A 24640-nucleotide genomic window follows, 5' to 3' on the forward strand; every position below is an offset into this window, starting at 1 on the left:
CGTCCCCTTGAAAGGCTCCAAAGGGAGCGGAGCAATCAATAACAATTCCCTAAAAACGGGGGGAAATAAAAAAAAAATGACCCAAAGTTTCTCATAAAATCTTTTATTTTAAATATTTCCCTGCAAAATCCTGGGAATTCGGGGCCCCGGGGGATGTGGCCCCGTAGGGAGCAGCAGCCCTGGGATGGCGGGGGGGATGCTCAGTGTTAATGATCATTATTAATTAATTGATTGATTGATTAATTAATCAACAGCAGCGGGTTTGGGGGTGTGGGGGGAGCCCCCGGGGCAGGGCCTGAGTGTGGGGAGGGGGCTCGGGGTGTCCCCCTGGTGCTGCCACAGCCGCGTCCCTGCGGGGTGGGGGGGTGGCACTGAGGGGTGGTGACACCCCAGGGTGTCCTGGCAGGCTGGTGACACCGTGGGGTACCTGGCAATGCCACCCCAGGGTGTCCTGGCAGGGTGGTGACACTGCAGGACACCCGGACACGGTGACGCCACCCCAGGGTGTCCCACAAGGACACTCACACCCCCCCCCAGCAGCTGCTCCTGTCCCCAAGGGCCACCTCATGCAAAGTCCCCCTGGTCCCCAGCCCCACCCTCAGCCCGAGTGGCCCCGCAGGAAGCCACTGTCACCCTCTGGGAGCCGGGAAGGGCCCCTGGCTGTGGCAGGTGACAAGGCGGGTGTGGCAGGTGCCAGTGTCAGCGCGGGGTCACTGCGGTGCCACCCCAGGGTGGGTCTGGGGGCGCTGCTGCCCCGCCCCAGCGCGGCAGATGCCACCGCTGTCACCGCTGTCCCCAGCTGTCACCCAGCGGCGCGGGACAGGGACCCGCGGCCCCTCGGGGGGATCCCTGTGGGGACGGTCCCAAAAAGGGACAGGCAGGGGTTGGGGCCCCGCGGGTGTCCCCGGGGTGGCGGCAGCCGCTTGTTCCCAGCACGGCGACAACTGGGGACATCGCCCGGGACATCGGAGGACAAAGCCCCCTCCCCGGCGCAGGCGGGGAAACTGAGGCACGGGGACAGAGCCCGAAGCCACCTCGCGCTGTCCCTTTTGTCCCCCCGGAGGAGACACCCCAGGGTGTCCCAGCGCCACCGCCCGCTGCTCCCGTCCCCTCCCGCCGATACCTGGAGCGGGGCTTTGGCGACAGCGACACCTCGGAGTGTCACCGGCTCAACCCTGGCCACAGCCGCGCCTCCACCGGCCCGGGGAGGAGCCGCCATTCCCGGGGGGGCCCATTCCCAGCGGGAATTCCCAGTTTGGGGTGGGGGGACGATCTGGGCTTGGTGTGGCGGGGGGGAGGTGACACTTTTTGATACTGGGGTTTTTTGGGGGATTTTTTTTTTGTTTTTTTGGGGGTTTCTTTTTTAAGGGCTCGGCTTCTTGCTGGGTATAGAATTGTCCTTCCTCTCCAGCCGCGTGTAAGGCTCGAACGCGGATGCTCCGGGCGGGTACGGGGCGGGCAGATCGTGCAGGCTGCCCAGCAGCGGCCCCCCGAAACACAGCGGCCTCCCCGGCAGCCGCGGCGACGGCGACAACGAGGACGAGGAGGAGGATGAGGAGGAGGAGGAAGCGGCGAGGGAAGGGACGTGCAGGCCGAAAGGCGGCGGGGCCGGGGGGCTGCCGCTGCCACCGCCCAGCCCCGGAGGGGACGCGGGGACAGGCGGGGCCAGGCTGGCCGCGGGGCTGGCGACAGGGACGGGGTTGGGAGGGGGGGACAGGAGGCTCGGCGGGGCCGGCACGGACAGGAGGCGGCCCTGCTCCAGCAGCCGCAGGATGTTGCAGGTGGCGAAGGACTCGGAGGTGCTGGAGGAGCGTTTCTCAGAGTCCCTGCTCTGGTCCTTCTTCTGCTTCGTGCGGCGGTTCTGGAACCACACCTTGACCTGGGGACAGGCGGGGTTTGGGGTGGGGAAAGGGGGGGCGGGAGGGCACGGACGGAAAGAGAGCGCGGGGGGGGGCCGGGGAGAGAGAGGCGAGAGCCAGGAGAGAGCGAGAGGTACGAGAGAGAGAGAGAGATGGATTAGAATAAACGGCCAAGCGAGACCCGCCCGCCCGGGATCCGGCCGCTGCCGGGGAGAGGGAGAATTCCTGCGGGGCCCGAGCCCGAGGGGGGCACCCCGGGAATGAGAGCTCCGGGATGGGAATCGGGACTGCACCCCAGGAACGGCACCCCGGGAATGGGACTTGGGACAGGAACCCAGGGATGGGATCCCAGGGATGGAACCCCAGGAACGGGATCACAGGGATGCAACTCGGGACTGGACCCCAGGGATGGGACCTGGGACAGGAATCGGGATGGGATCCCAGGGATGCGATCACAGGGATGCAACTCGGGACTGGGCCCCAGGAATGGCACCCCAGGAATGGGACTTGGGACAGGAGCCCAGGGATGGGATCCCAGGGATGGAACCCCAGGAATGGGACTTGGGACAGGAGCCCAGGGATGGGATCCCAGGGATGGAACCCCAGGAATGGGATCACAGGGATGCAACTCGGGATGCAACTGGACCCCAAGAATGGCTCCCCAGGAATGGGACTCGGGACAGGAGCCCAGGGATGGGATCACAGGGATGGAACCCCAAGGATGGAACCTCAGGAACTGGACCCCAGGTTTGGGAGCCTGGGATGGGTCCCCATGGATGTGACCCTTGGAACGGGACCCCTGGAATGGGATCCCAGGAACGGCACCCCAGGAATGGGACTCGGGACAGGAACACGGGGCTGGGATCCCAGGGATGGAACCCCAAGGATGGAACCTCAGGAACGGGATCCCAGGGATGGGACTCGGGACAGGAGCCCAGGAATGGGATCCCAGGGATGGAATCCCAAGGATGGGATCCCAGGGATGGGACCTCAGGAATGGGACTTGGAACAGGAGCCCAGGGTTGGGATTCCAGGGACAGGACCCCAGGAATGGGATCCCAGGGATGGGAATTGGAACAGAAGCCCAGGATTGGGAGCCTGGGGATGGGAGCCTGGGGATGGGACCCCAGGAATGGAACCTCAGGAATGGGACCCCAAGAATAGGACCCCAGGAATGGGATCTCAGGCTCCTGTCCCTGGAATGGGACCCCAGGGATGGGACTCAGGACAGGACCCCAGGAATGGGATCTCAGGGAATGGTATCCCAAGATGGGACCCCAGGAACGGGACCCCATGGATCCCAGGTTCCTGTCCCTGGAATGGGACCCCAGGGATGGGATTTGGGACAGGAGCTCAGGGATGGGACCTCAGGAATGGGACCCCATGGATCCCAGGCTCCTGCTCCTGGAATGGGACGCCTGGAATGGAGCTGGGGACAGGAGCCCAGGGTTGGGAACCCATAGATGGCACCCCAGGAATGGGATCCCAGGGATGAGACCCCAGGAATGGCTTCATAGAGATGGGACTCGGGACAGGAGCTCAGGGATGGGAGCCCAGGGACGGGACCTTGGGGATGGGAGCCTGGGGAAGGAGCCCGGAGCTGGTGCCTGACCCGCCCTGTGCCGTGCTCGGCTCTCCCTGCGCTGCTTTTCCCGGGAATGCTGACAGGGACAGGCTGGATCCTCCTCAAATTCCCAAATTCCCGTCCCCGACTGCAAACCCTCCCACGGCCGGGGCGCAGGGTGACACCTGAGGGGACAGGGTGGCTTCTGGTGGCCCTGGATTGCTGGGGACAGACCCAGCCGGGGACACTCGCACAGGTCAGGAGGGAATCCAGGCTGAGCCCCGCGGGATCCCCGCACCCCAAACCCGCCCCTGCCCACCGCAGATCCCCCTAAACTCCCCCTGCCTCCCTCCCTCCCTCCCTGGCAGAGCAGAGGGGCAGGAGAGGCAGAGAGAGAGACAGAGAGAGGCGGCAGGGACGGACAGACGGACACGGGGTGAGGGAAGGACACACGGGTGGGAAGACACTCGGGTTAGAGCGCGGCGGCGACGAGCGGGAGGGACCCCGAGCCGCGGGGCCGGCGGTGCCGGGCTCCTGCCGGTGTCACCGGCGGCTCCTTGGGGACACGCCGCACAAAGGAGCCCCAGGGCGGGAACCGGGGGACACCGCGGGGACACCGCGGGGACATCGCCTCCCGCCACCGCCGGGCGCTGCCGGCCTGCCGCTCCCCGCGGGGACATCCGCGACACCCGCACGGGGACATGGAGGCACTCACTGCCACCGGGCACGGCCGGGTGCCCAGGGATGGGGTCACCGTGTCACTGACCCCAGGGCTGTGTCACCGTGTCACTGACCCCAGAGCCGTGTCCCCGTGTCACTGATTCCAGAGCTCTGTCCCCATCCCAGTGACCCCATTGGTCACTCCATGCTGACCACTGGGGTGGTTTTGGGAACAGAGCTGGGTCCCCAGGGCTGGTGTCCCCATCCCACTGACCCCAAAACCATCTGAGTCCCTGTCCCACTGATCCCAGAGTGGAGCCCCTGTCCCACTGACCCCAGGGCTGTGTCCCCATGTCACTGACCCCCCTGGTCACTCCATGCTGACCACTGGGATGGTTTGGGAACAGAGCCGGGTCCCCAGGGCTCGTGTCCCCATCCCACTGACCCCAGAGCTGTGTCCCCCATCCCAGTGACCCCAGAGTGGTGTCCCTGTCCACTGACCCCAGGGCTGTGTCACCGTGCCACTGACCCCATTGGTCACTCCTTGCTGACCACTGGGATGGTTTTGGGAACAGATCTGGGTCCCCAGTGCTGATGTCCCCATCCCACTGACCCCAAAACCATCTGAGTCCCTGTCCCACTGACCCCAGGGCTGTGTCCCCATGTCACTGACCCCAGGGCTGTGTCCCCATGTCACTGACCCCCCTGGTCACTCCTTGCTGACCACTGGGATGGTTTGGGAACAACGCCTGTTCCCAGGGCTGGTGTCCCCATCCCAGTGACCCCAGAGCTGTGTCCCCCATCCCAGTGACCCCAGAGTGGTGTCCCTGTCCACTGACCCCAGGGCCGTGTCCCCATCCCAGTGACCCCAGAGTGGTGTCCCTGTCCACTGACCCCAGGGCTGTGTCACCGTGCCACTGACCCCATTGGTCACTCCTTGCTGACCACTGGGATGGTTTTGGGAACAGATCTGGGTCCCCAGTGCTGATGTCCCCATCCCACTGACCCCAAAACCATCTGAGTCCCTGTCCCACTGACCCCAGGGCTGTGTCCCCATGTCACTGACCCCAGGGCTGTGTCCCCATGTCACTGACCCCCCTGGTCACTCCTTGCTGACCACTGGGATGGTTTGGGAACAACGCCTGTTCCCAGGGCTGGTGTCCCCATCCCAGTGACCCCAGAGCTGTGTCACTGTGTCACTGTGACCCCACTGGTCACTCCGTGCTGACCACTGGGATGGTTTTGAGAACAGTCCCACGTCCCCAGACACAGTGACCTGACACAGAATTGTCCCATCCCCTGGAGCAGCCGAATCCTGGGAATTGCAGATCCCAAACCCGCAGTGGTGGGGCCAAAGAGGAACCAGGTGCCCCAAACCCATCTGATTAGTGCCACCTTAACAAAGATCCAGAGTGAACCCGAACAGGATGGACATTCCCAGAACTCTCCTCTCCAAATGTTCCCCATCCAGCAATTCAGGAGGAGCAGGAATTCAGGAAAATCCCTCAGTGGGATTTAATCCTTGGGGATGGGCGCGATGAGCCCATGGATCAGGTTTGGAACTCCAACCCCATCCCTGAACCCCAAACCAGGGGCTGCTCCAAAATCCAACTGCCCCAGGTTTATCCAAGTCCATCCAACCTGGCCTTGGGCACTGCCAGGGATCCAGGGGTTGGGAATTCCTGGAAATTCCCTGGGAATTCCAGCCCAGGCAGGAATTCCTTGCCAAGATCCCAGCCCAATCTCCCCTTTCCCAGTGGGAGCCATTCCCTGGCTCCTGTCCCTGCAGGCCTTGTCCCCAGCCCCTCTGCAGCTCTCCTGGAGCCCCTGCAGGCACTCTGAGGATTCCCTGGAATTTTCCCTTCTCCAGGGGAACATTCCCAGCTCCCCAGTCCACCCAGGAAATGGGAATATGAGAGAAAGGAATCACAGCACAGAGACCCCAAAGCGCTGGGAAAGGGGAGTTCTGAAATTGTGTAAAATATTAAATACTACTAATTCAACATTTATATTAAATAATAAATAAATGAAATAATGTAATATTTTTATTTGGGAAATATAATAATGGGATATTGAAGATATAAAAATTATATATATACACACATTATTTTAGTGTATATAAATACATAATTATTGTTTTCTATTATATTTAATAGCATCTTTATGTTTTCTATATTATATTGAATGACATCTTTATATTTTTATTGCTTTTATTTTATGTTGTATATTAAATATTCTATAATGGAGATATTTTATATTAATTAATAACTATAGTAATAGCTACTATTAATATACACTTATAGAATATAGCTTACTAATATATAATACATAATACATGTGTACATATATAGTATATAATGTAGTTAATGTAATTATAATGTATTATATATTTTATATGATGTATTACATTATATTTTAGATTATATGTTTATATATTGTGATATTGACGGTTTTCCTTATTTTTTATTATTTTATTATTTTATTATTTTATTATTTATTATTTTATTATTTTAATTTTGTTTTATTTTATTTTAATTTTTAAATTGATTTTTAAAAAATATAATTTAATTTTATTTAATTTTTTTTATTTCACTCCTTTGTCTTCTACCAAATTTTTAGAATTCTCTTATACTTATTTGGTTTTCTCCTACTGTATTTTATTTTGCTTTATTCTATTCCATTTTATTTTCCCATCTTTTATTCCATTCTATTCCTTCTCCCTGAGCCAATTTGCTTTCATTATATTCTATATTTTATATTTTATATTTTATATTTTATATTTTATAGTTTATAGTTTATAGTTTATAGTTTATAGTTTATAGTTTATAGTTTATATTATTTTATATTTTGTATTTTAGTTTACATTTTTACTATATTTTATTTATTTATTATTTTTATTTTATAATGTTATATCCTAATTTTATTTTATTTTATTTTATTTTTTATTTTATAATATTTATTATTTTTATTTTATTTCCTATTTCGCTTTGTAATATTTTATATATTTTTTTATTTTATTTTCATTTCCCACTCCCTATTCCACAACCGAATGAGTCCCTGAGATCCCCCCGGATTTCTCCTCCTCCTGCAGATCCTTTCCCTGGGGATTCATCCCTCTGACCCCAGGAAGGCAGGGCTGTGTCCCCTCCCCTGCTCCTGGCACCTGGAATGTCATCCCAAATGTCACCGTGCTTGGAACGCTGCAGCCCAGTGCTCTGGGGAGTTCTGATCCCGGAATCCCAATTCCCGGATCCCCAGCAGGGTGCGGGGAGTGGCGCGCGAAGACAGGAATAAAATGGGAACACGGCGTTATCCGGAGCCTACGGAATCATCTGGAACCTGCAATGTCGGCTCCATCCTGGTTTTCCACGGCTGTTGGCACTGGGATGGAGCCCACAAAGCGCTGGATCCCTGGAATCCCCGGGATGGAGCCCATGAGGGGCTGGATCCCTGGAATCCCCGGGATGGAGCCCACAAAGGGTTGGATCCCTGGAATCCCCGGGATGGAGCCCACAAAGGGTTGGATCCCTGGAATCCCTGGAATGGAGCCCACAAAGGGTTGGATCCCTGGAATCCCCGGGATGGAGCCCATGAGGGGCTGGATCCCTGGAATCCCTGGAATGGAGCTCACGAGGGGTTGGATCCCTGGAATCCCTGGGATGGAGCCCATGAGGGGTTGGATCCCTGGAATCCCCAGGATGGAGCCCATGAGGGGTTGGATCCCTGGAATCCTGTGCTGTGATCTCGGATAGCGCTGAATCCCGGGATTCCTTCTCTGGAGATGCGGGGCTGCTGTTCCCATCCCTGCGCTTCCCCAGATGCCTCTGAGCCACAAAAGGAATTATTCCCAAGAAGGGAATCCTGATGGAAACCCCTTATCTGGGAAGGCAAAGGATGGGAGCTCATCATTCCACGGATCTCAGTGATCCGGGGATTTGCGCACGTTTTCAGTCCAGTAACTGCCCATCCATGTATAATCCATCCGTCCATCCATCCATCCATCCATCCATTGTCCATCCATCCATCCATCCCAGCATCCCGAAGCACTGCACGGATGGAACTGGAATTTTCCTCCTCTCATTACAGCTCCCGTTTTCCATCCTCATCCGCTGCTTCCTGCTGCACTGGGGCCGAGCCATGGTGGGAATCGCTCCTGACTGGGGTCCCAAACCCCAAACACAGACAGATCCTGGGAATATCAACACCGCCCACTCCGGCTCTCCCACATTCCCAAAAAACACCGGAGCGCGTTCTCCCAGTGTTTATGCACCCAACAGGACAATCCTGTTCCCTGCTGCGCGGCTGCGGGGCCGGGGCCGTGTTTGGGGTTTTTAGCGGTGTTTGTTTTGGGCGGCCCTGCCCCGGCGCTGACCCCGGCTCCGTCACGCACTCCTGGCACACGTGTGGCCCCCGGCTCCTCCATCCCGCGCTATTCCTGGCTGCCGAGCGGGAATTGGCTGGGATTAGCTCCCAACCGCCGGCAGCTGACGCTCATTGGGAGCCTGCACTCCGCCATCATCCTGCGCCACCTTCCTCCTCCTCCTCCTCCTCCTCCTCCCCTTCCCCCTTTTCCTGCTTTTCCTCCTCATTCTCCTCTTTCCAGCCCCACTGGGGCTCGGATGCCGGATCCCGGCGTTGTGCAATCCGTCAGGATCGCTGCCCGAACCCGCGGGTTTCGTAACGGCGGCTCCGTGACCCTCCCGCCTCTCCCTGTTCCAAGTGGATGGATTCATCCCTCGGCTGCCATTCCAGCTCATCCCGCTGCGCCAACCATTCCAAACCCTCCGCCGCTCCCTTGGGAATGCGCTTCCAGCCACCAGCGTGGTGGGAATTGTCCCTGACCCTCATCCGGGAGCCCCATTCCCAGCACAGCTCCTTTCCCACCGCTGATCCCAAATTCCAGCCAGCAGCCAGGCCTGTGTCCAGCTCCTGCTCCAAAATTCTGGATAGTCCTGGCTTGGGAATATTTGGATACTGGAAATTCTGAGTATTGTGGCCAGGGAATCTCGCGGGCGCTCTGGCGCCCTTTGGAAATGGAAAATTTGGAGATGCTCGCGAAGCTGGAGGGGAATTCCTCCATTTTTGGGGTTTTGGGAAGTGCTGGGATGGGTGGGGACACCACTCTCCATGAAATCCCAAGGGTCTGGATGGGACCCATGGGTGGGAATTCCAGCCCCAGCATCAGGAGCAGCTCCGAAACTCATGAAAACCATCACCAAACCCAAATCCCACCATTTTCTCAGGAAAACATTTCAATTACATCCACTTGGAGGATGCTGGGATTGCTCTGGGAACACCCAGTTCGGCTTCATCAGGAATCAAAACTTTCCATCAGAAATTCTGAAATCCCAGGATTTATTTTTTGGGGAGGAGGGATTTTGTAAATCCTTAAGTATACAAATCTCAGTGAGTTATTCCCTATTTTTTCCCCCATCAATCATTTCACTCCGTGCTTGGACAATCCTGGAAGTACCTGGATATTTTGGGAAATCCAAACATCCAACTCCTCTATCCCAGCGCACACCCCAATTTCCCGCTCCCCTTTTTAGGAACACTCCCCAAAAATCCCCAATTCATCCCCCCCAGCTGGGATTTTGGGATCCCGATTTTTTGGAATTCGGGAATCTCGGGGGCTGTGCCAGCCTGGCCCTGCCACCGCGGCCTCCCCGCTCAGGCCCGGCTTTGTTGTCCCCCCCACGGCCCCGCTGCCAGGAGGGGCCGGGATTAGCGGGGCCACGTGAGCTGGGCTTGCTCCAGGAACGAGCTCAGACGCAGGCTGGGGTGTGGGAATGGGATCCAGCACCTGCAGGAGGTGCCCAAATCCCGGGAATCTCCGGTGGGTAGCAGGATTTAGGATCTTCCTCTTTTCCGGGTGCTTTCAGCATCCTGGTGCGACCTGATCCCGTTAAATGTGGGATGGTTCAGGCTGATGTTGCCTGTTGGCACCTATTCCCAAGGATTTGGCAGCTGTAGGATGCTGTTCCCAGATCCCTCTGGAACAGCTCAGATCCCTCCTGGAAGTGAGTCAGGGAAGTGCTCCAGGAAAACAGGGTGGGAGAGTTCATCCCATCCCGAAAAACCTTGGGTAGAAGGGATGGAGACAGGGATGGAGGGATGGAAAGATGGAGGGGGGGGGGGGATGGAGGCCCCTCAGGAAAGAATCCCTGAATCCCAGAATTCCCAACTGGTTTGGGTTGGGAAGGATCTTAAAACTTTTCTTCCAAGGACAGGGACACCTCCCACTGCCCCGGGTGGATCCAGCCTGGCCTTGGGCACTGCCAGGGATCCAGGGGCAGCCTCAGCAAATCTGGGAATTCCAGCCCAGCCAGGAATTCCTTGCCAAGATCCCAGCCCTGCCCGTGGAAGGTTCCAAAATCACCTGGTGTGGGTCCTGTCCCTTCCACCGTGTCCCAGTCCAGAGGGAATTGGGAATTATGGGGTTTTGGGGCTCCCAGCTCTTTCCAACCTCATCTTTCCTGCTTTTCTTTTTTTTTCCCCCAGGAGAGGAAAACCTGTGCCAGCCCCAGCCCTTGTCCCCTCGTTCCGTCCCTGCGGGGACCGGGAGCCGTTAACGAGCCGAGGTGATTAAATTTTAACGGCCTCCTCTTAATTGCTGGGCTATAAATAGACCTTCCCGGCCTTCCTCGGCTTTCCCAGATGTTCTTCTCCATGCTGGGAATCCCGGGATGCTCTGGGGGCTGTGGGGCCATGGGCAGTGATGGAGTGGTAGGGTGGCCCAGGAGCTGTCCCCAAGAAGGTCTGGATGGAGCCCGTGGGGACACCTGGAGAATCCCATGGATTTCCAGCAGCCAGGCAGGCAGAAATCATGGAATTATGGGATCAATTAGGTTGGAAAAAACATTGGAGACTCCTGAATTCAGCCAGTCCTCCCAGCACTGCCAAGGCCACCAGCATGTCCCCAAGTGCCACATCCACAGGGCTGGTGAATCCCCCCAGGAATGGGGATCCACCCCTGCCCAGCTGGAAAACCCGTTCCATGTAGGAATTTTCCCAAAAATCCAACCTAAACCTCCCCTGGCACAGTTTGGGACTGTCCCTCATCCCGAGTGTCACTTCCCTGTCCTGGCCCTAAAAAGGGCTGGAAAACACCGGGGTCACTTGAACCCCAGCCTGGCAACTCCAGACCCTGAGAGCAAATCCCATCCCATCCCAATTCCCATCCCATCCCATCCCAATTCCCATCCCATCCCATCCCATCCCAATTCCCATCCCATCCCATCCCATCCCATCCCATTCCATCCCATCCCATTGCATTTCCTCCCCATCTCATTTTATCCCACCCCATCCCCGTTTCATCCCAATTCCATCTCATCCCAAATCATCCCAATTCCTTCCCATCCCAATTCTGTTCCATCAATCCCAATTCCCATCCCATCCCATCCCACGAGGGATTTATGGGAATTCCACCCTCTCCACTGTCCCCTTTTTGCCTCCTCCACCTGGGATTTTCCATCCCATAATGACACTGGAAAGGGACACTTTTCCCTTCAGGATTCTGGTGGGTTTTCCCATAAAAAGCCGGATCCATGGATATGAACTGCCCTGGGGATTTGGGATGGGTTTGGGATGCTCCTGCCACTTCCCAGCTAATCCCAAGGACCTCAGAGCTCTCCTCAGCACCTCCATGGAAATATTCCCCCATGGAAACATTCCCCAGGTTAATTACACTCATTGAACATTAATTATATCTGTGGATTAATTAGGAAAAGCACTGGGAGGTGGAGTGGGGATGTGGATCCCGCGAGGGAAAAGGAATTCCCTGGATGGGTGGAAGGAACTTTGGCTCTGAAATTCCCTCCTCTCCCCTGGGTGATCCCACCCTCACTTCCAGGGAATTCCCATAATTTCTGGGTCATCCCAGCCTCAGTCCTGGGTGATTCCCATAATTTCTGGGTGATTCCCATTTTGTCTGGATGATGCCATCCTCACTTCCAGGTGATTCCCATAATTTCTGGGTTATCCCCCTCTTCCCTGGGTGATCCCTGCTTTCCTTGGATGATCCCGCCTGCACTTCCAGGTGACTCCCATCTTTTCTGGGTTATCCCACCCTCAATTCCTGGGTGATCCCATAATTTCTGGGTGATCCCATCCTCATTCTTGGGTGATTCCCATCATTTCTGTGTGATCCCATCCTCACTTCCAGTTGATTCCCATCATTTCTGGGTGATTCCCATCATTTCTGGGTGATCCCATCCTCACTCCTGGCTGATTCCCATCTTTTCTGAGTGATCTCCCTCTTCCCTGAGTGATTTTTCCTCTCCCTTTAGCAATCCCAGCTCTGTCTGGATGATCCCACCCTCACTTCCTGGAGATTCCCATTTCTCCTGGGTGATCCCTGCTCTCCCTGGGTGATCCCACCCTCACTCCTGGATGATTCCCATCTTTTCTCGCTGATTCCCATCATTTCTTGGTGATCCCATCCTCATATCCAAGTGATTCCCATAATTTCTGGATGATTCCCATAATTTCTGAGTGATCCCACCCTCACTCCTGGATGATTCCCATATTTTTTGGATGATCCCTCTCTCCCTCCTCTCCTCCCAGCGATTCCCTCTCTCCCAGCCCGATCCCCCATTCCTGGAGCACCACTCAGAGCCAAAAAAAAAATCCCAAATCCCGCTCTCCCCAACCCATCCTCCCTCCAACTCTCCCAAACAGCTGCCAGGAGAGTAAAACCAGACCCTAAATCCCCCTTTTTAACCCCATTTCCAGCAGGATTTCTGCAAGATCCCGGCCCCGCTCCCAGGAATGCTGCAGCATTCCAGCTGCGATCACACCGCGTCTCTTCCCATCTCGTCACATTCCCTCCTCGCCGGGATGAATCATCCTTCCCCCTCCCTTCCCAAACATCCACAGGCACAAAAAACAAATCCCAACCCTGGTGGCCCCTTCCCTTTCCTTCAGGGTTCCCGTCACATCCACATGGAAAAGTCAGGAGCAGCTTCCTCGGAATTTAAGATTTAATTGCAAGAATTCGTCTTGGAATTAAAATCCAGCCCAAGGAGGGGCTGGAAAGGATTTGTCCCTTGTCCCAAAAATATAATAAAGAGCCAGGAGATGCTGTTGATTGGGATTCACCACCCAAATTCCCTAAAATTCTGGGAGCTGCTCTGGGAATGAATCACCAGAAGCAGCCAAAATCCTGGGATTGCTGCAAAAGTCGGATTTATCCCAGTTTGGAGGAGCTGGGTGGGGACAGGAGGGGCTGGCCGTGACTTTTCCCTCTCCAGGTCACATCCAGGTGGGATCAGCACCTTCCAGACCCAAAGGGGGCTCGGAAAACTCGGTTTAAAGCTCTTGGAATCCCCAAGGAAAACATCCTGGCCGTGAAAAACCAGGAATGAGGAAAAGGGAGACGCCCGAGTGTGAAACCATCGCTAGAGAGAGGAAGGGGAGGAATTTGGGAATTCTGGGTGGCTGGGAAGAACTGGGGAGCCAAGAAGGTTCTGGAAACTGGGAATTGGCTGCAGGGAAGGAAAAATGGTGTGAAAAGCAGGGAAAGGAATTTAAGGAGACAGGGATGAAGGAGGGAAGGGGGAGAGCAGAGCAGAAGCGACAGCGCCCGGCCCACGGGGTGGGAATTTTCTCACCCAGGGATGGAGGCAGCAGCCGGGCTCCAGAGAAAAGACGGGAATTTCATCCCTAAGGAAAGGCTGTGACCTCCTAGCCCTGGCACCCTGCTGGGCACATCCTCCGTGCCCAGGGGACAAACGCTGACCACGGAGAGAGCCTGGGAAGGGGGATTTGGGAAAGGGGGGATTCGGGAAAGGGGGATTTGGGAAAGGGGGATTTGGGAAAGGGGGATTTGGGAAGGGGGGATTGGGAAGGGGGATGTGGGAAAAGGGATTTGGGAGGGGGGGTTTGGGAAGGGAGATCCTGGGAAGAGCAATTTGGGAAGGGGGATTTGGGAGGGGGGATTCGGAAAGAAGGATGCTGGGAAGGGGGATTTGGGAAGAGGGATCCTGAAAAGTGGGATTTGGGAAGAAGGATTTGGGAAGTGGGACTGGGGAAGGGAGATTAGGGATTTGGGATTTGGGAAGAGGAATTTGGGAAGAAGGATTCTGGGAAGTGGGATGTGTGAAGGGGATTGGGGAAGGGGGATTGGGGAAGGGGGATTTGAAAAGGGGGATGTGGGAAGGGGGATTGGGGAAGGGAGATTTGGGATTTGGGAAGAGGAATTTGGGAAGTGGGATTTGGGAAGTGGGATCCTGGGAAGAGCAATTTAGGAAGGGGGATTTGGGAAGAGGAATTTGGGAAGAGGGACTGGGGAAGGGAGATTTAGGAAGGGGGATTTGGGAAGTGGGATCCTGGGAAGGGGGATGTGGGAAGGGGAATTTGTGAAGAGGGATTTAGGAAGGGGCATTTGGGAAAGGGGATGTGGGAAGGGAGATTCGGAAAGGGGGATCCCATGCCAAGGACACACAGGTTGTCCCTTGTCACCTGTCTCTCCTGGCTCTGTGGAGGTGACACCGGGACCCCAGGAGGAGGAATCCTGGGAAAAGGGAATTGCTGTGCAGCTCCAGCTCCCTGGAATCCTCTGCTCCCGGTTTGCACCATTCCCTCCCCACGGATCTGTGGAGGGGACACTGGGACAGTGGCAAGAGGGACCTTGAGGAAGGGACCCCTCACCACAGGACAAAGCTGTCCCTGCTGTGTGACACGGCCAAGGCCACCTGTGACAGTGCCAGCTCCATGGGGGTGACACTGGGACCTGGGGAAGAGAAATCCCGGGAAAAAGAACCCTGGGAAGAGGGATTACAGGAAAAGGGACTGACCCCAAGAATAGGGACCCATCAGGGGCTGCCTGTGTTGGGGACAAAGCTGTTCCCACAGAGTGACACGGCCAAGGCCACCCGTGACCCTCCTGGCTCCGTGGAGGTGACACTGGGACCTCGGGAAGAGAAACCCTGGGAAGAGGAACCCCAAGAAGAGGAATTCCAGGGAAAGGGAACTCCTCACCAGGGGGACAAAGCTGTGACACTGCCAAGCCCATCCATGACCCTCCCAGCTCCATGGAGGTGACGTTGGGACCTCGGGAAGAGAAACCCTGGGAAGAGGAACCCCAGGAAGAGAGTTCCCAGGAAGAGGGACCTCAGGAAGAAGGACACTGGGCAAAGGGACCCCTCATCAGGGGGACAAAGCTGTTCCCACAGAGTGACACGGCCAAGGCCACCCGTGACTCTCCTGGCTCCGTGGAGGTGACATTGGGACCTCGGGAAGAGAAATCCCAGGAAGAGGAACCTCAGGAAAAGGGATCCAGGGAAAGGAACCCCTCACCAGGGGACAAAACTGTTCCTGCAGTGTGACAAAGCCAAGGCCACCCGTGACCCTCCTGGCACCATGGAGGTGACACTGGGACCTTGGGAAGAGAAATCCCGGGAAGAGGAACCACAGGAAGAGGAATCCCAGGAAGAGGAATCCCATGAAAAGGAACCCTTCACTAGGGGACAAAGCTGTTCCCACAGAGTGACACAGTCACCTGTGACCCTCCTGGCACCATGGAGGTGACACTGGGACCTTGGGAAGAGAAACCCGGGGAAGAGGGACCCCAGGAAGAGGAACCCCAGGAAGAGGAACCCCAGGAAGAGGAACCCCAGGAAGAAGAATCCCAGGAAGAGGAACCCCAGGAAGAAGAATCCCAGGAAGAGGAACCCCAGGAAGAAGAATCCCAGGAAGAGGAATCCCAGGAAGAGGAACCCCAGGAAGAGGAACCCCAGGAAGAAGAATCCCAGGAAGAGGAATCCCAGGAAGAGGAACCCCAGGAAGAGGAACCCCAGGAAGAAGAATCCCAGGAAGAGGAATCCCAGGAAAAGGAACCTCTCACCAGGGGGACAAAGCTGTTCCCGCGTGTGACACGGTTGGTCACCTGTGACCCTCCTGGCTCCACAGAGGTGACACTGGGACCTCGGGAACAGGGAACACAAGGCCACTTTTCTCCCGACCACAGCACAGCCAAATCCCACCCCAAATCCTCCTCCACACCAAAATCCCCCTATTCTACCCTCCAAAAAAATCCCGGAGTGCCGATTTCCCGCTCACCCAGCAGCAGGATTCCCCCCAGTGCCACCCCTCAGAGCCAGGGCCTGGCTGCCCATGGCTGGGATGGGTTTGTTCCATAAAAAGGGTTGGAAAACTTGGAATTATTTCCTGTACAAATGCCATTGCCAGACTTGGCAGGAATGGGGTGGACAAGGCAGAATATTCATAATTATTCTATTACATTCTATTATTATTACATAAACACCATTATTAATATTATTTAATTAATTCTGATTACTATTTAATAATACATTTCTAAGCCAAAACCATCACGACCCATCAGAGGCACCAACCTCAGAGCTCACCCCACTCATTCTCCCAGCTCTCCCCAGCACAGGAAAACCAGGAAAATCCCTTCCCATCATCCACGGAAGGCGATGGAGAAGAGACCCAGGGCTAATTCCTGGATTGCTGGGATTGGGGTGCTGGAAAAGCGGGAGCAGCCCCCACAGACCCCAATCCCCACCATATCCCACCTCAGGTCACTGCTGTCACCCCCTGCTCCTTCCTCTTCCCGCTTTTTCCGGGATCATGGAATGGGTTGGGTTGGGAGCAACCTCAAAGCTCATCCAACTTTGGGTCCAACCTCTCCTTGACCCTTTGCCGGACATTTGAGGGGAGACACCACCAGCTTGGGGGTGTCCCCACAGACCCCTCAGGGCTGTTCCCAACCGTATCCCAACCATTCCAAGGACGCGATGGAGGAAAACCATCGCCGGGAACGCCGCGCGCATTCTGTCGCCGCCTCGCTCCGCGCATCTGACGGCTCGGGGACGCGGCCACCAGCACGGGGACACGGCCACCAGCGCGGGGACACGGCCACCGCGATGTCCCCAGCCCCGAGGAGCCCCCGCGGGTCTCACCTGTGTCTCGGAGAGGTTGAGCTGCCGCGCTAACTCCGTCCTTTCCCGGCCCACCACGTACTGGCAGCGCTGGAACTCCAGCTCCAGGCGGTAGAGCTGCTCCGCCGTGAAGGACGTCCGCGTCCGCTTGGGCCGGTCCAGGTCCAGCCCCTTGGGCAGCACGATCTCACGGATCGTCCCTTTGGCATCTGGGAGGAAAACAGGGAAAAACGGTCAGGAAAAAAAAAAAAAACCAAACCCAAAAAAAGTGAAGAAATCCATCCAAAAATCCAAAAGTGCGGTCAACGGGAGTTGGGAAAATGCAGCATTTCATCCTGGGAATAATAATTTGCAAAGCCAGGAGCAAAAAGGAGATTGATGCCAAGGAAGAACTCAAATTAAAGATCATTTGATTATTTTTTAAATGTAATTTTTATTTAATTTTTGATGGGGAGATCCATCAGGGAAAAAAATAAGTGAAGGAATCTGTCCAAAAATCAAAAAATGTGGTTAACAAGTGTTGGGAAAAAATAGAGTGTTTAATCCTGGGAATAATAGTTTGGAAAGTGTGGAGCAAACAGGACATTGATGCCAAGGAAGGATTCGAATTAAGGATTTTTTAAATGTAATTTTTATATAATTTTTGATGGGGAGATATCTGTCAGGGAAAAAAATAAGTGAAGGAATCAGTCCAAACATCCAAAAATGTGGTTAACAGTTGTTGGGAAAATGGAGTGTTTCATCCTGGGAATAATAGTTAGGAAAGCCAGGAGTAAACAGGAGATTGATGCCAAGGAAGAATTTGAATTAAAAATTTTTTTTTTTCTCTAATTTTTATATAATTTTTCACCGGGAGAATCGTCAAGGAGGAAATAAAGTGAAGGAACGAGTCCAAAAATTAAAAAATGCAGTTAACAAGCGTTGGGAAAATGGAGCATTTCTTCCTGTGAGTAAGAGTTTGGAAAGCCAGGAGCAAACAGGAGATTTATGCCAAGGAAGAATTTAAATTAAAGATTATTTTTTCTGTAATTTTAATATAATTTTTTATATAATTTTTGACAGGGAGAACCATCAGGGACAAAAACAAAATGGAAGGAATTGGTCCAGAGAAAAAAAAGCAAAACTGAAGGAATCGGTCCAAAAATGCAAAAACTGGGGGGAAATGGAAAATAAATGGAATTAAAGAGTGGCTGGATGTGGATTATCCATGGAATTCCCACAGTCTGGAGCTAAATTGTGGCTTGGTTCTTCCTTCCAGCCCCAAATGCTGAGAGTTTATAAATATCCAGGGAAAGGCGACAAATCTCCATGAATTAGGGGTTTTTAAAAGACATAAATAGAAGCCATAATTTTTTTTTTTGGGAAAATGGAGTGCTTAATCCTGGGAATAATAATTTGGAAAGCCAGGAGCAAACAGGAGATTTATGCCAAGGAAGAATTTGAATTAAAGATTTTTTTCCTGTTATTAATGATATAATTTTTGATTTCTGTCCTTCCTTGGGAATACTGGAAAAAAATTCCTCTCTATTACAATTCCCATCTCTCCAGAATTATCCTCACTGCAGGAATATTTCCTTGGAAAGCTCAGCTCCCGTTTTGGGGCGGTTTCCTATTAAAGAAAAAGTTTGGGAAGTGCCGTGGGCGCCGAGCTGCTCCCGGCTGTGGATTTTATGAGGTTGGGAATATCCAGGGAAAGAAAACTTTGAGGGTTTGGGTGTGGGAAGTGGCTCGTGGCCATTCCAGAGGAGCCCCCGTGGCTTCACTTCCCACCAGGAAAGGACAAACTCCACCAAAAAAAATCCACAGGAATTCTGTCCCAGCTCCCAGGAATTAAAATGAGCCTCGGGAATCGCCCACTGGGATCTTCCCAGATCCCAAATCCCAACTGGGTTTGGGTGAGCCCTCCCTGCAGAGCTCACAGGGGCTTTTCCAGAGGGTTAAAATCCAGCCAGGAAGTCGCTCCAAGCCCTGATTTTGGGATGCTGGATCCCAATTCCAGAGGGATCCCGGTTGGAGGTCAATGGCTCTCCCTCCATCTGGCTGAGTCGGGTATGAAGGGGTTACAAAATTCCTGGGGTAGGAAGGAGGAAAACAGCGAGGAAAAGCTGGGAATGGGGTGATGGAGATGGGGTGGGGATGGCAGAGATGGGAATTGTGGCACCGGGATGGGAATGGTGGTGCTGGGATGGGAATGGTGGCACTGGGATCAGAATGAGGGCACTGGGATAGGAGTGGTGGCACTGGGATGGGAATGGTGGCACTGGGATGGGAGTGGTGGCACTGGGACGGGAATGGTGGCACTGGGATGGGAACGGTGGCACTGAGGATGGGAGTGGTGGCACTGGGACGGGAATTGTGGCACTGGGATGGGAACGGTGGCACTGGGATCAGAATGAGGGCACTGGGATAGGAGTGGTGGCACTAGGATGGGAATGGTGGCACTGGTATTGGAATGGTGGCACTGGGATGGGAGTGGCGGCACTGGGATCAGAATGGTGGTGCTGGGATTGCAATGTTGGCACTGGGACTGGAATGGGTGGCACTGGAATGGGAACGGTGGCACCGGGATTGGAATAGCAGCACTGGGATGGGAAGGGTGGCACCAGGATTGGAATGGCGGCACCGGGATTGGAATGGCGGCGCTGGGATGGGAGCGGTGGCACTGGAATGGGAATGGTGGCACTGGGATGGGAACGGTGGCACTGGGATTGGAATGGCGGTGCTGCCATAGGATCAGCAGAGCCAGGATGAGGGCGGCAGATCCGGCACTGGGATGGGAATGGGGGAATGGGGCCCAAACACCGATTTGGGAAAGGGACCCCAATCCCAGAGCCGCGCTCCCACTGTGGAGCTGCGGGACACGGCTGAGGCGCCACCTCGGAATGCGGCACCGGAGGAGTCCCGAGGGCTTGGGGACACCCAGGGTGGCACACGGGGTGGCGACACCTGACCCACACCCCAAACCCCACGGGCTGGAGTGGAGCTGCCGGGAAGCAAAGGGGCTGTCGGCGGATCAGCGGCTTTTCCAGCGGGATCAGAGCCGGGAACCATTTTGTGTGGGAAGCGCCGTGGTGGTGACGATGCCCAGGCCACGTCCGCACTTCCGTGCCCACATCCATGCCCACGTCCGTGCCCACGCCACGGCCCCGGCACAACAACAGCCGGGAATGCCGGGGAATGCTGGATCTGGGGCCGCAGCTGCAGCCTCGGCTCCAGCTCGGGCATTATTTATTGTTATTCCCTGGCAGCTGGAGCAGCTCCGGAGGGATGGCAGGGAAAAGGGCACGGCCGCGGTGCCAGCTCGGCACGGGGGACACCAAACCCCTCGTCCCACCCCACTGACCTTCCCCAGTGGAGGTTTTGGGGTGCTCAGACCATCCTCCCCTTCCAGCCTTTGGAATGCCCTCCTGAGAGCCTTTTCTGGAGCCCCAAAAATTCCCAGCTCCTGCCTGAAGGGTTCCGGAGCCTTGGGCCTCGCTGGTGACACGTCCTGCTCTTGGGGACCAGGGTATTCCTGGTGGCTCTGGAGCCGGGACACAACTGGGATTGAAATCTCCCAAAAGAGCAGAGGGCACCCAAATCCATGGGGACACCTCACCCTGGCACAGGGACACCTCACGCTGGCACAGGGACACCTCACCCTGGCACAGGGACACCTCACCCTGGCACAGGGACACCCCACGCTGGCACAGGACACCCTACGCTGGCACAGGGACACCCCACACTGGAACAGGGACACCCTGTGCCCACCTGGGCTCCCGCACCAACACAGCTGCCAGGACCAACACCAGGGGCACACACCCGCCCTGCCACCCCCTCAGTGCCACGGGGTGGCCATGGTGGCACCAAACGCCACCGCGGTCCCTCCACGTGCTCTGCGGCCACCGGTCCCTGCACTGGGCCAGCCCCGGGAGGGGACACGGGGGAGCATCCCGGGATGTGTCCCCAGCCCCGTGGGGCTGCAGTGGCCCCGGTGACACCGGGACCGGCCCCGGGGTTGCTCAGGTCCCTCCTTGTCCCGTTTATCCCCGAGAGCCACCCCCGGCGAGACGGGGACGGCCGGGAGGTGACCGGGAGGTGGCCGGGAGGCTCCGTCCCGCAAGGACCATCCCCGGTACCGCGGGATCATCACCGAGACCTCGAGAGGACCCCGTCGGTGTGAAGGGGTCACCAGGACCCCCCGACTTCACCGAAAGCACCGCGGGCGAGCACCGGGGCTGCACCGGGGCTGCACCGAGGCTGCACCGGGGCTACACCGAGGCTGCACCGAGGCTGCACCGGGGCTGGCGGCAGCTCCGCGGCCTCCGCTCCTCACCGAGGCCGGGGCTGGCGGGGCCCCTTTCCCTGGGCAGGCAGCGAGAGCGAAACTCAAAATATTAAAAAAGAATCCTTTTAAAACATAAAAATGAGCATTTTAACGTCCCGCTTCGCACGAACCCCACCGGGAGGCTCTGCCCGGGCCCAGCCGCTGCTCGGCCCCGGCCCTGTCTGCCTGCGGGACCGGGTGGGGACCGGCGGCTCCGTGTCCCCGCAGCCCGGGTGGCCCCGCCACGTTCCCCCCGCTTCATTTCGGCTCAGGCCCCGGTGATTTGCGGCGTTTTCTCCCCGCCACCATTTTGTCCGCACCGTGGCGGCTGCAGCAAGATGGTGAAACCGGGCGCTCCCGGTGAGGGTGCCCGGGGTCGGCGGGAGCCGAGACCCGGCCCCGGCCTTGGGCACCGATCCTCGCCCCTCTCCCGGTGCCGGCACCGTCGGGGCGGCCTCGGTGGGGCTGGAACCGGCGGAGGAGAGGCCTGACCCCAGCCTGACCCCGGCGGGACCCGCGGCAGCCCCGCTCGGCGACCCCCGGGGACGCGGGGACAGCACGGGCAGGACCCCGGGGCTCGTGGCCGAGCGCTGCCCGCTGCTCGGCCGCTGTCCCCGGTTCGGGACTGGGATAACCGAGCTGTCGGCGAAGGGCGCCTATCGCGACAACCGGGAGAGAGGCTTGGGTGATGCCCGAGCCCGGGATAACGACGGGACAGGGACCCGGCTCCGGTCCCCGGCAAAGAGGACGGAGGTCACGGCCGCCGCTCCGCTCCCTGCCCGAGCGCTGCGCTGGGCACCGGGAGGCCTCGGCCCTGATCGCCGAGCGGCCGCCGAGCCGCTCCGGGCTCCGGCAGCGGCGGAGGAGCGGCGGGGACGCGGAGCATCCCCGGGATCCCGGGGTCGCGGAGCGCTCGGGACCCGCCCGCCTGCGACAGCCGCGCCAGGGCGCCCCAAACTTCTCGGGGTTCGCCACAAGCCAGAAGTGGTCCTGGCGAGTCCCGGGCCGGCGGGGACTGCGCGCGGGCGGCGGGATGCGGGATGCGGGAGCGCCGAGCCGCAGCCGGGGCCGAGCCGGTGATTTTATAAAGGGGAAAGAAAAAAAAAAATAACCCCCCCGTCGCCCGCCGCCGCTCCGTGACGCTTTTCTCCTGCGACATCGCTCCCAACGCCGAGCCGATGCTGTCCCCCCTCTCCCGCCACCCGCGCGTCCCCCGCGGGGCTCCGCCGGCCCGGCGGCTCCGTGACCCCGGGGCCGTTCCCCCGGAGCCCTCCCGGCCGTCCCCGCTGGGCACGGCCCCGCTCCGAGCCCGCTGCCGGCGGAGCCGGGGCTGGGGCAGCGGGCCCGGTCCGTGCCGCGCTCAGCGGAGCCGGGGCAGGAGCGGCGGGGCCGGGAGGCCGGAGGTCGCAGCCGGGAAGCGCCCGGGATGCGCTGGAAGCGGTGCCGGGGATGCCCCGTGCCCGCAGCGGGAATCCCGGGGGCGGGGGAAGCGGGGAGCGGGGACGGGAGCGGGGAGCGCGCCCGTACCTCGCACCAGGATGCGGCGGCAGTAATCCGCCTCGCCGGTCCCCGACGGGCTCTCGGTGTCCGGGGCGCACTGCTTGGAGGAGCCGGGGCTGACCGCCGACGTTCCCGGGATGTCCTTGAAGCCGCCGGCGGCTCCGCCGCTGCCGCCGCCGCCGCCGCCGCCGGCGCGCAGGGCGCTCTCCAGCTCCGCCCGGGTCGGCAGCTTCTCCCGGGCCCTCCCGGTGGCCGCGGGCTCGGCCAGCAGCACGGGGCTCCCGCCGGGCTCGGCCCCTCCATCGCTCATCCCTGCGGGCGCCGCGGCGGGATCAAGCATCAGGAGGCAGAGAGAGACACGGGGAGAGGGAGAGAGGAGGCAAGGCTGGGCGGGGGGGATGGGAGGGAGCCCCCCCGCCCCCCCCACCCTCCGCAGACCCCTTCCCCTCCCCGCCCCTCCCCGGCCCCCCCGGGGCTCGGCGGCCCCGCTCACCCCCATGGCCGGGGACCGCCGGGGGCCGTCGCCTGTCGCCTGTCGCCCTCTCCCAACCGGGGGCCCGGCATTTAAAGCGCGCACCCCCCCCCGCCGCTCCCCGCCCCGCCGGCCGGGGGTGGTACCGGCAATGGGGGGGACCCGTCGGGGCGTCCCGAGAGGGTGCGAGGCTGGGGGGGAGAAGGAGTTTCAAACTTTGACAGGCGGCCGAGCCCCCCCAGCGCCCCCTCCCCAGCTCCACCTCCCGCAGCACCTCGCTCCGGGCAAACTTCAGGCGCTCCGGCCGCCGCCGCTGCCCTTCCATGGAGCGCCGGTACCGGTGCGGGTCCCGGTGTCGGTGCCGGTACCGGCGGGAGCGGGCGACGGGAGAGCCGCCGGCGGTGCCAGGGCTCGCCGCGCCGCGCTTGGGATTCGCGTGCGGGGGAAATCAATACCGGGAGATTGGGGGCGATGATTTTAGGGGGGTGGTGGGGAGGGAGGGGTGCCGGGGGCGGGAGGGGAGAGGGAGGCCGAGGGGAGGGAGCTGCGGAAGAAGCGGCCGGGGGTGGGACCGGCGAAGAAGCCGGGTCCTTATTCCTCCGGCCCGGCCCTCCCCCGCCGCCGCGCTCCGCTGCGCATCCCCCGGCGGCCGCCGCCGCCGCAGCCGGCAGCGGGGAGCGGGCGGCCGAGCCCCCTCCGCGCCGGGGAGCGGCTGGGGGCGAGCGGGGGGCGAGGAAAGAGCCGATTTTAAATTAACGGCTCGGTACAGACGCAATTTCCTGCCCTCCCGTTCCGTGACACCGATTGGTAAACAAAGAGCCCCCTCGGCGGCCGCTGCCCGGCTCCGACAGCGGCGGCGGCTCCGGTTCCCGGTTTCCTTCTCGGGGGGGCTCACCCTGGGGACCCCCGCCCAGCTCGGGCAGAGGTGGCAACGAATAAAGAAATCCCTCGGCCCCGGCGGGCGCTGCCCCTCCCCGGGCCGGGCGGGGGACGGGGGGCTCCGGTTCCGTTTCCCCTCGCTGCCCCGCAGCTGCCGGAGAGTCCCCGCTGCTCCCGGGGTTACCGCGCTGCCGCCCCGGGATGGGGCAGCGAGGGAGCCCCGAAATTCCCTGATCCGGCACAGCCGCTCCCGGGCACCGGCACCGACACCGGCACCGGCACCGAGCGGGGCGGCTCCCGGTTTCCAGCTGGGAGTGCCGGACCCGGTTTGTGCGGGGGTGTCCCGGGGGTCTCCCCCGCCTCGAGGGGCTCCGTTCCGCCGCTGTGGCCGCGACGGGGCAAAACCGGGCGGAAAAGGCGGCGGCGGCGGCCGCGGTGCTTCCCCGGGGCGGCCGCCCCCCTCCCCGGTACCGCCTGGGATCGGAACGGTTCTAACGG

General features: G+C 58.3%; 1 protein-coding gene across 4 annotated transcripts; it reads right to left on the reverse strand.

The window, feature by feature from the left end:
- Positions 1–243: 243 nt before the first annotated feature.
- On the reverse strand, positions 244–23987 carry VAX2 (ventral anterior homeobox 2). 4 transcript variants are annotated; one of them, XM_071455825.1, is made up of 4 exons: positions 23538–23987; positions 22819–23103; positions 17068–17194; positions 244–1879 (listed from the first exon to the last, which is right to left on the reverse strand). In XM_071455825.1, the coding sequence occupies exons 2-4, from the start codon at positions 23099–23101 to the stop codon at positions 1162–1164; spliced, it is 1128 nt and encodes a 375-aa protein (XP_071311926.1). In that variant the 5' UTR covers positions 23102–23103; positions 23538–23987; the 3' UTR covers positions 244–1161. The 4 variants fall into 4 exon arrangements, with proteins under 4 accessions (XP_071311926.1, XP_071311927.1, XP_071311925.1 ...); XM_071455826.1 differs by lacking the exon at positions 23538–23987 and adding an exon at positions 23285–23336; XM_071455824.1 differs by lacking the exon at positions 23538–23987 and having other exon boundaries at positions 22819–23162.
- Positions 23988–24640: the final 653 nt, after the last annotated feature.

The sequence above is a fragment of the Agelaius tricolor genome, unplaced genomic scaffold (assembly GCF_023055355.1).
Source record: "Agelaius tricolor isolate 1412-34295 unplaced genomic scaffold, bAgeTri1.0.p SCAF_54, whole genome shotgun sequence".
NCBI lineage: Eukaryota > Metazoa > Chordata > Aves > Passeriformes > Icteridae > Agelaius > Agelaius tricolor.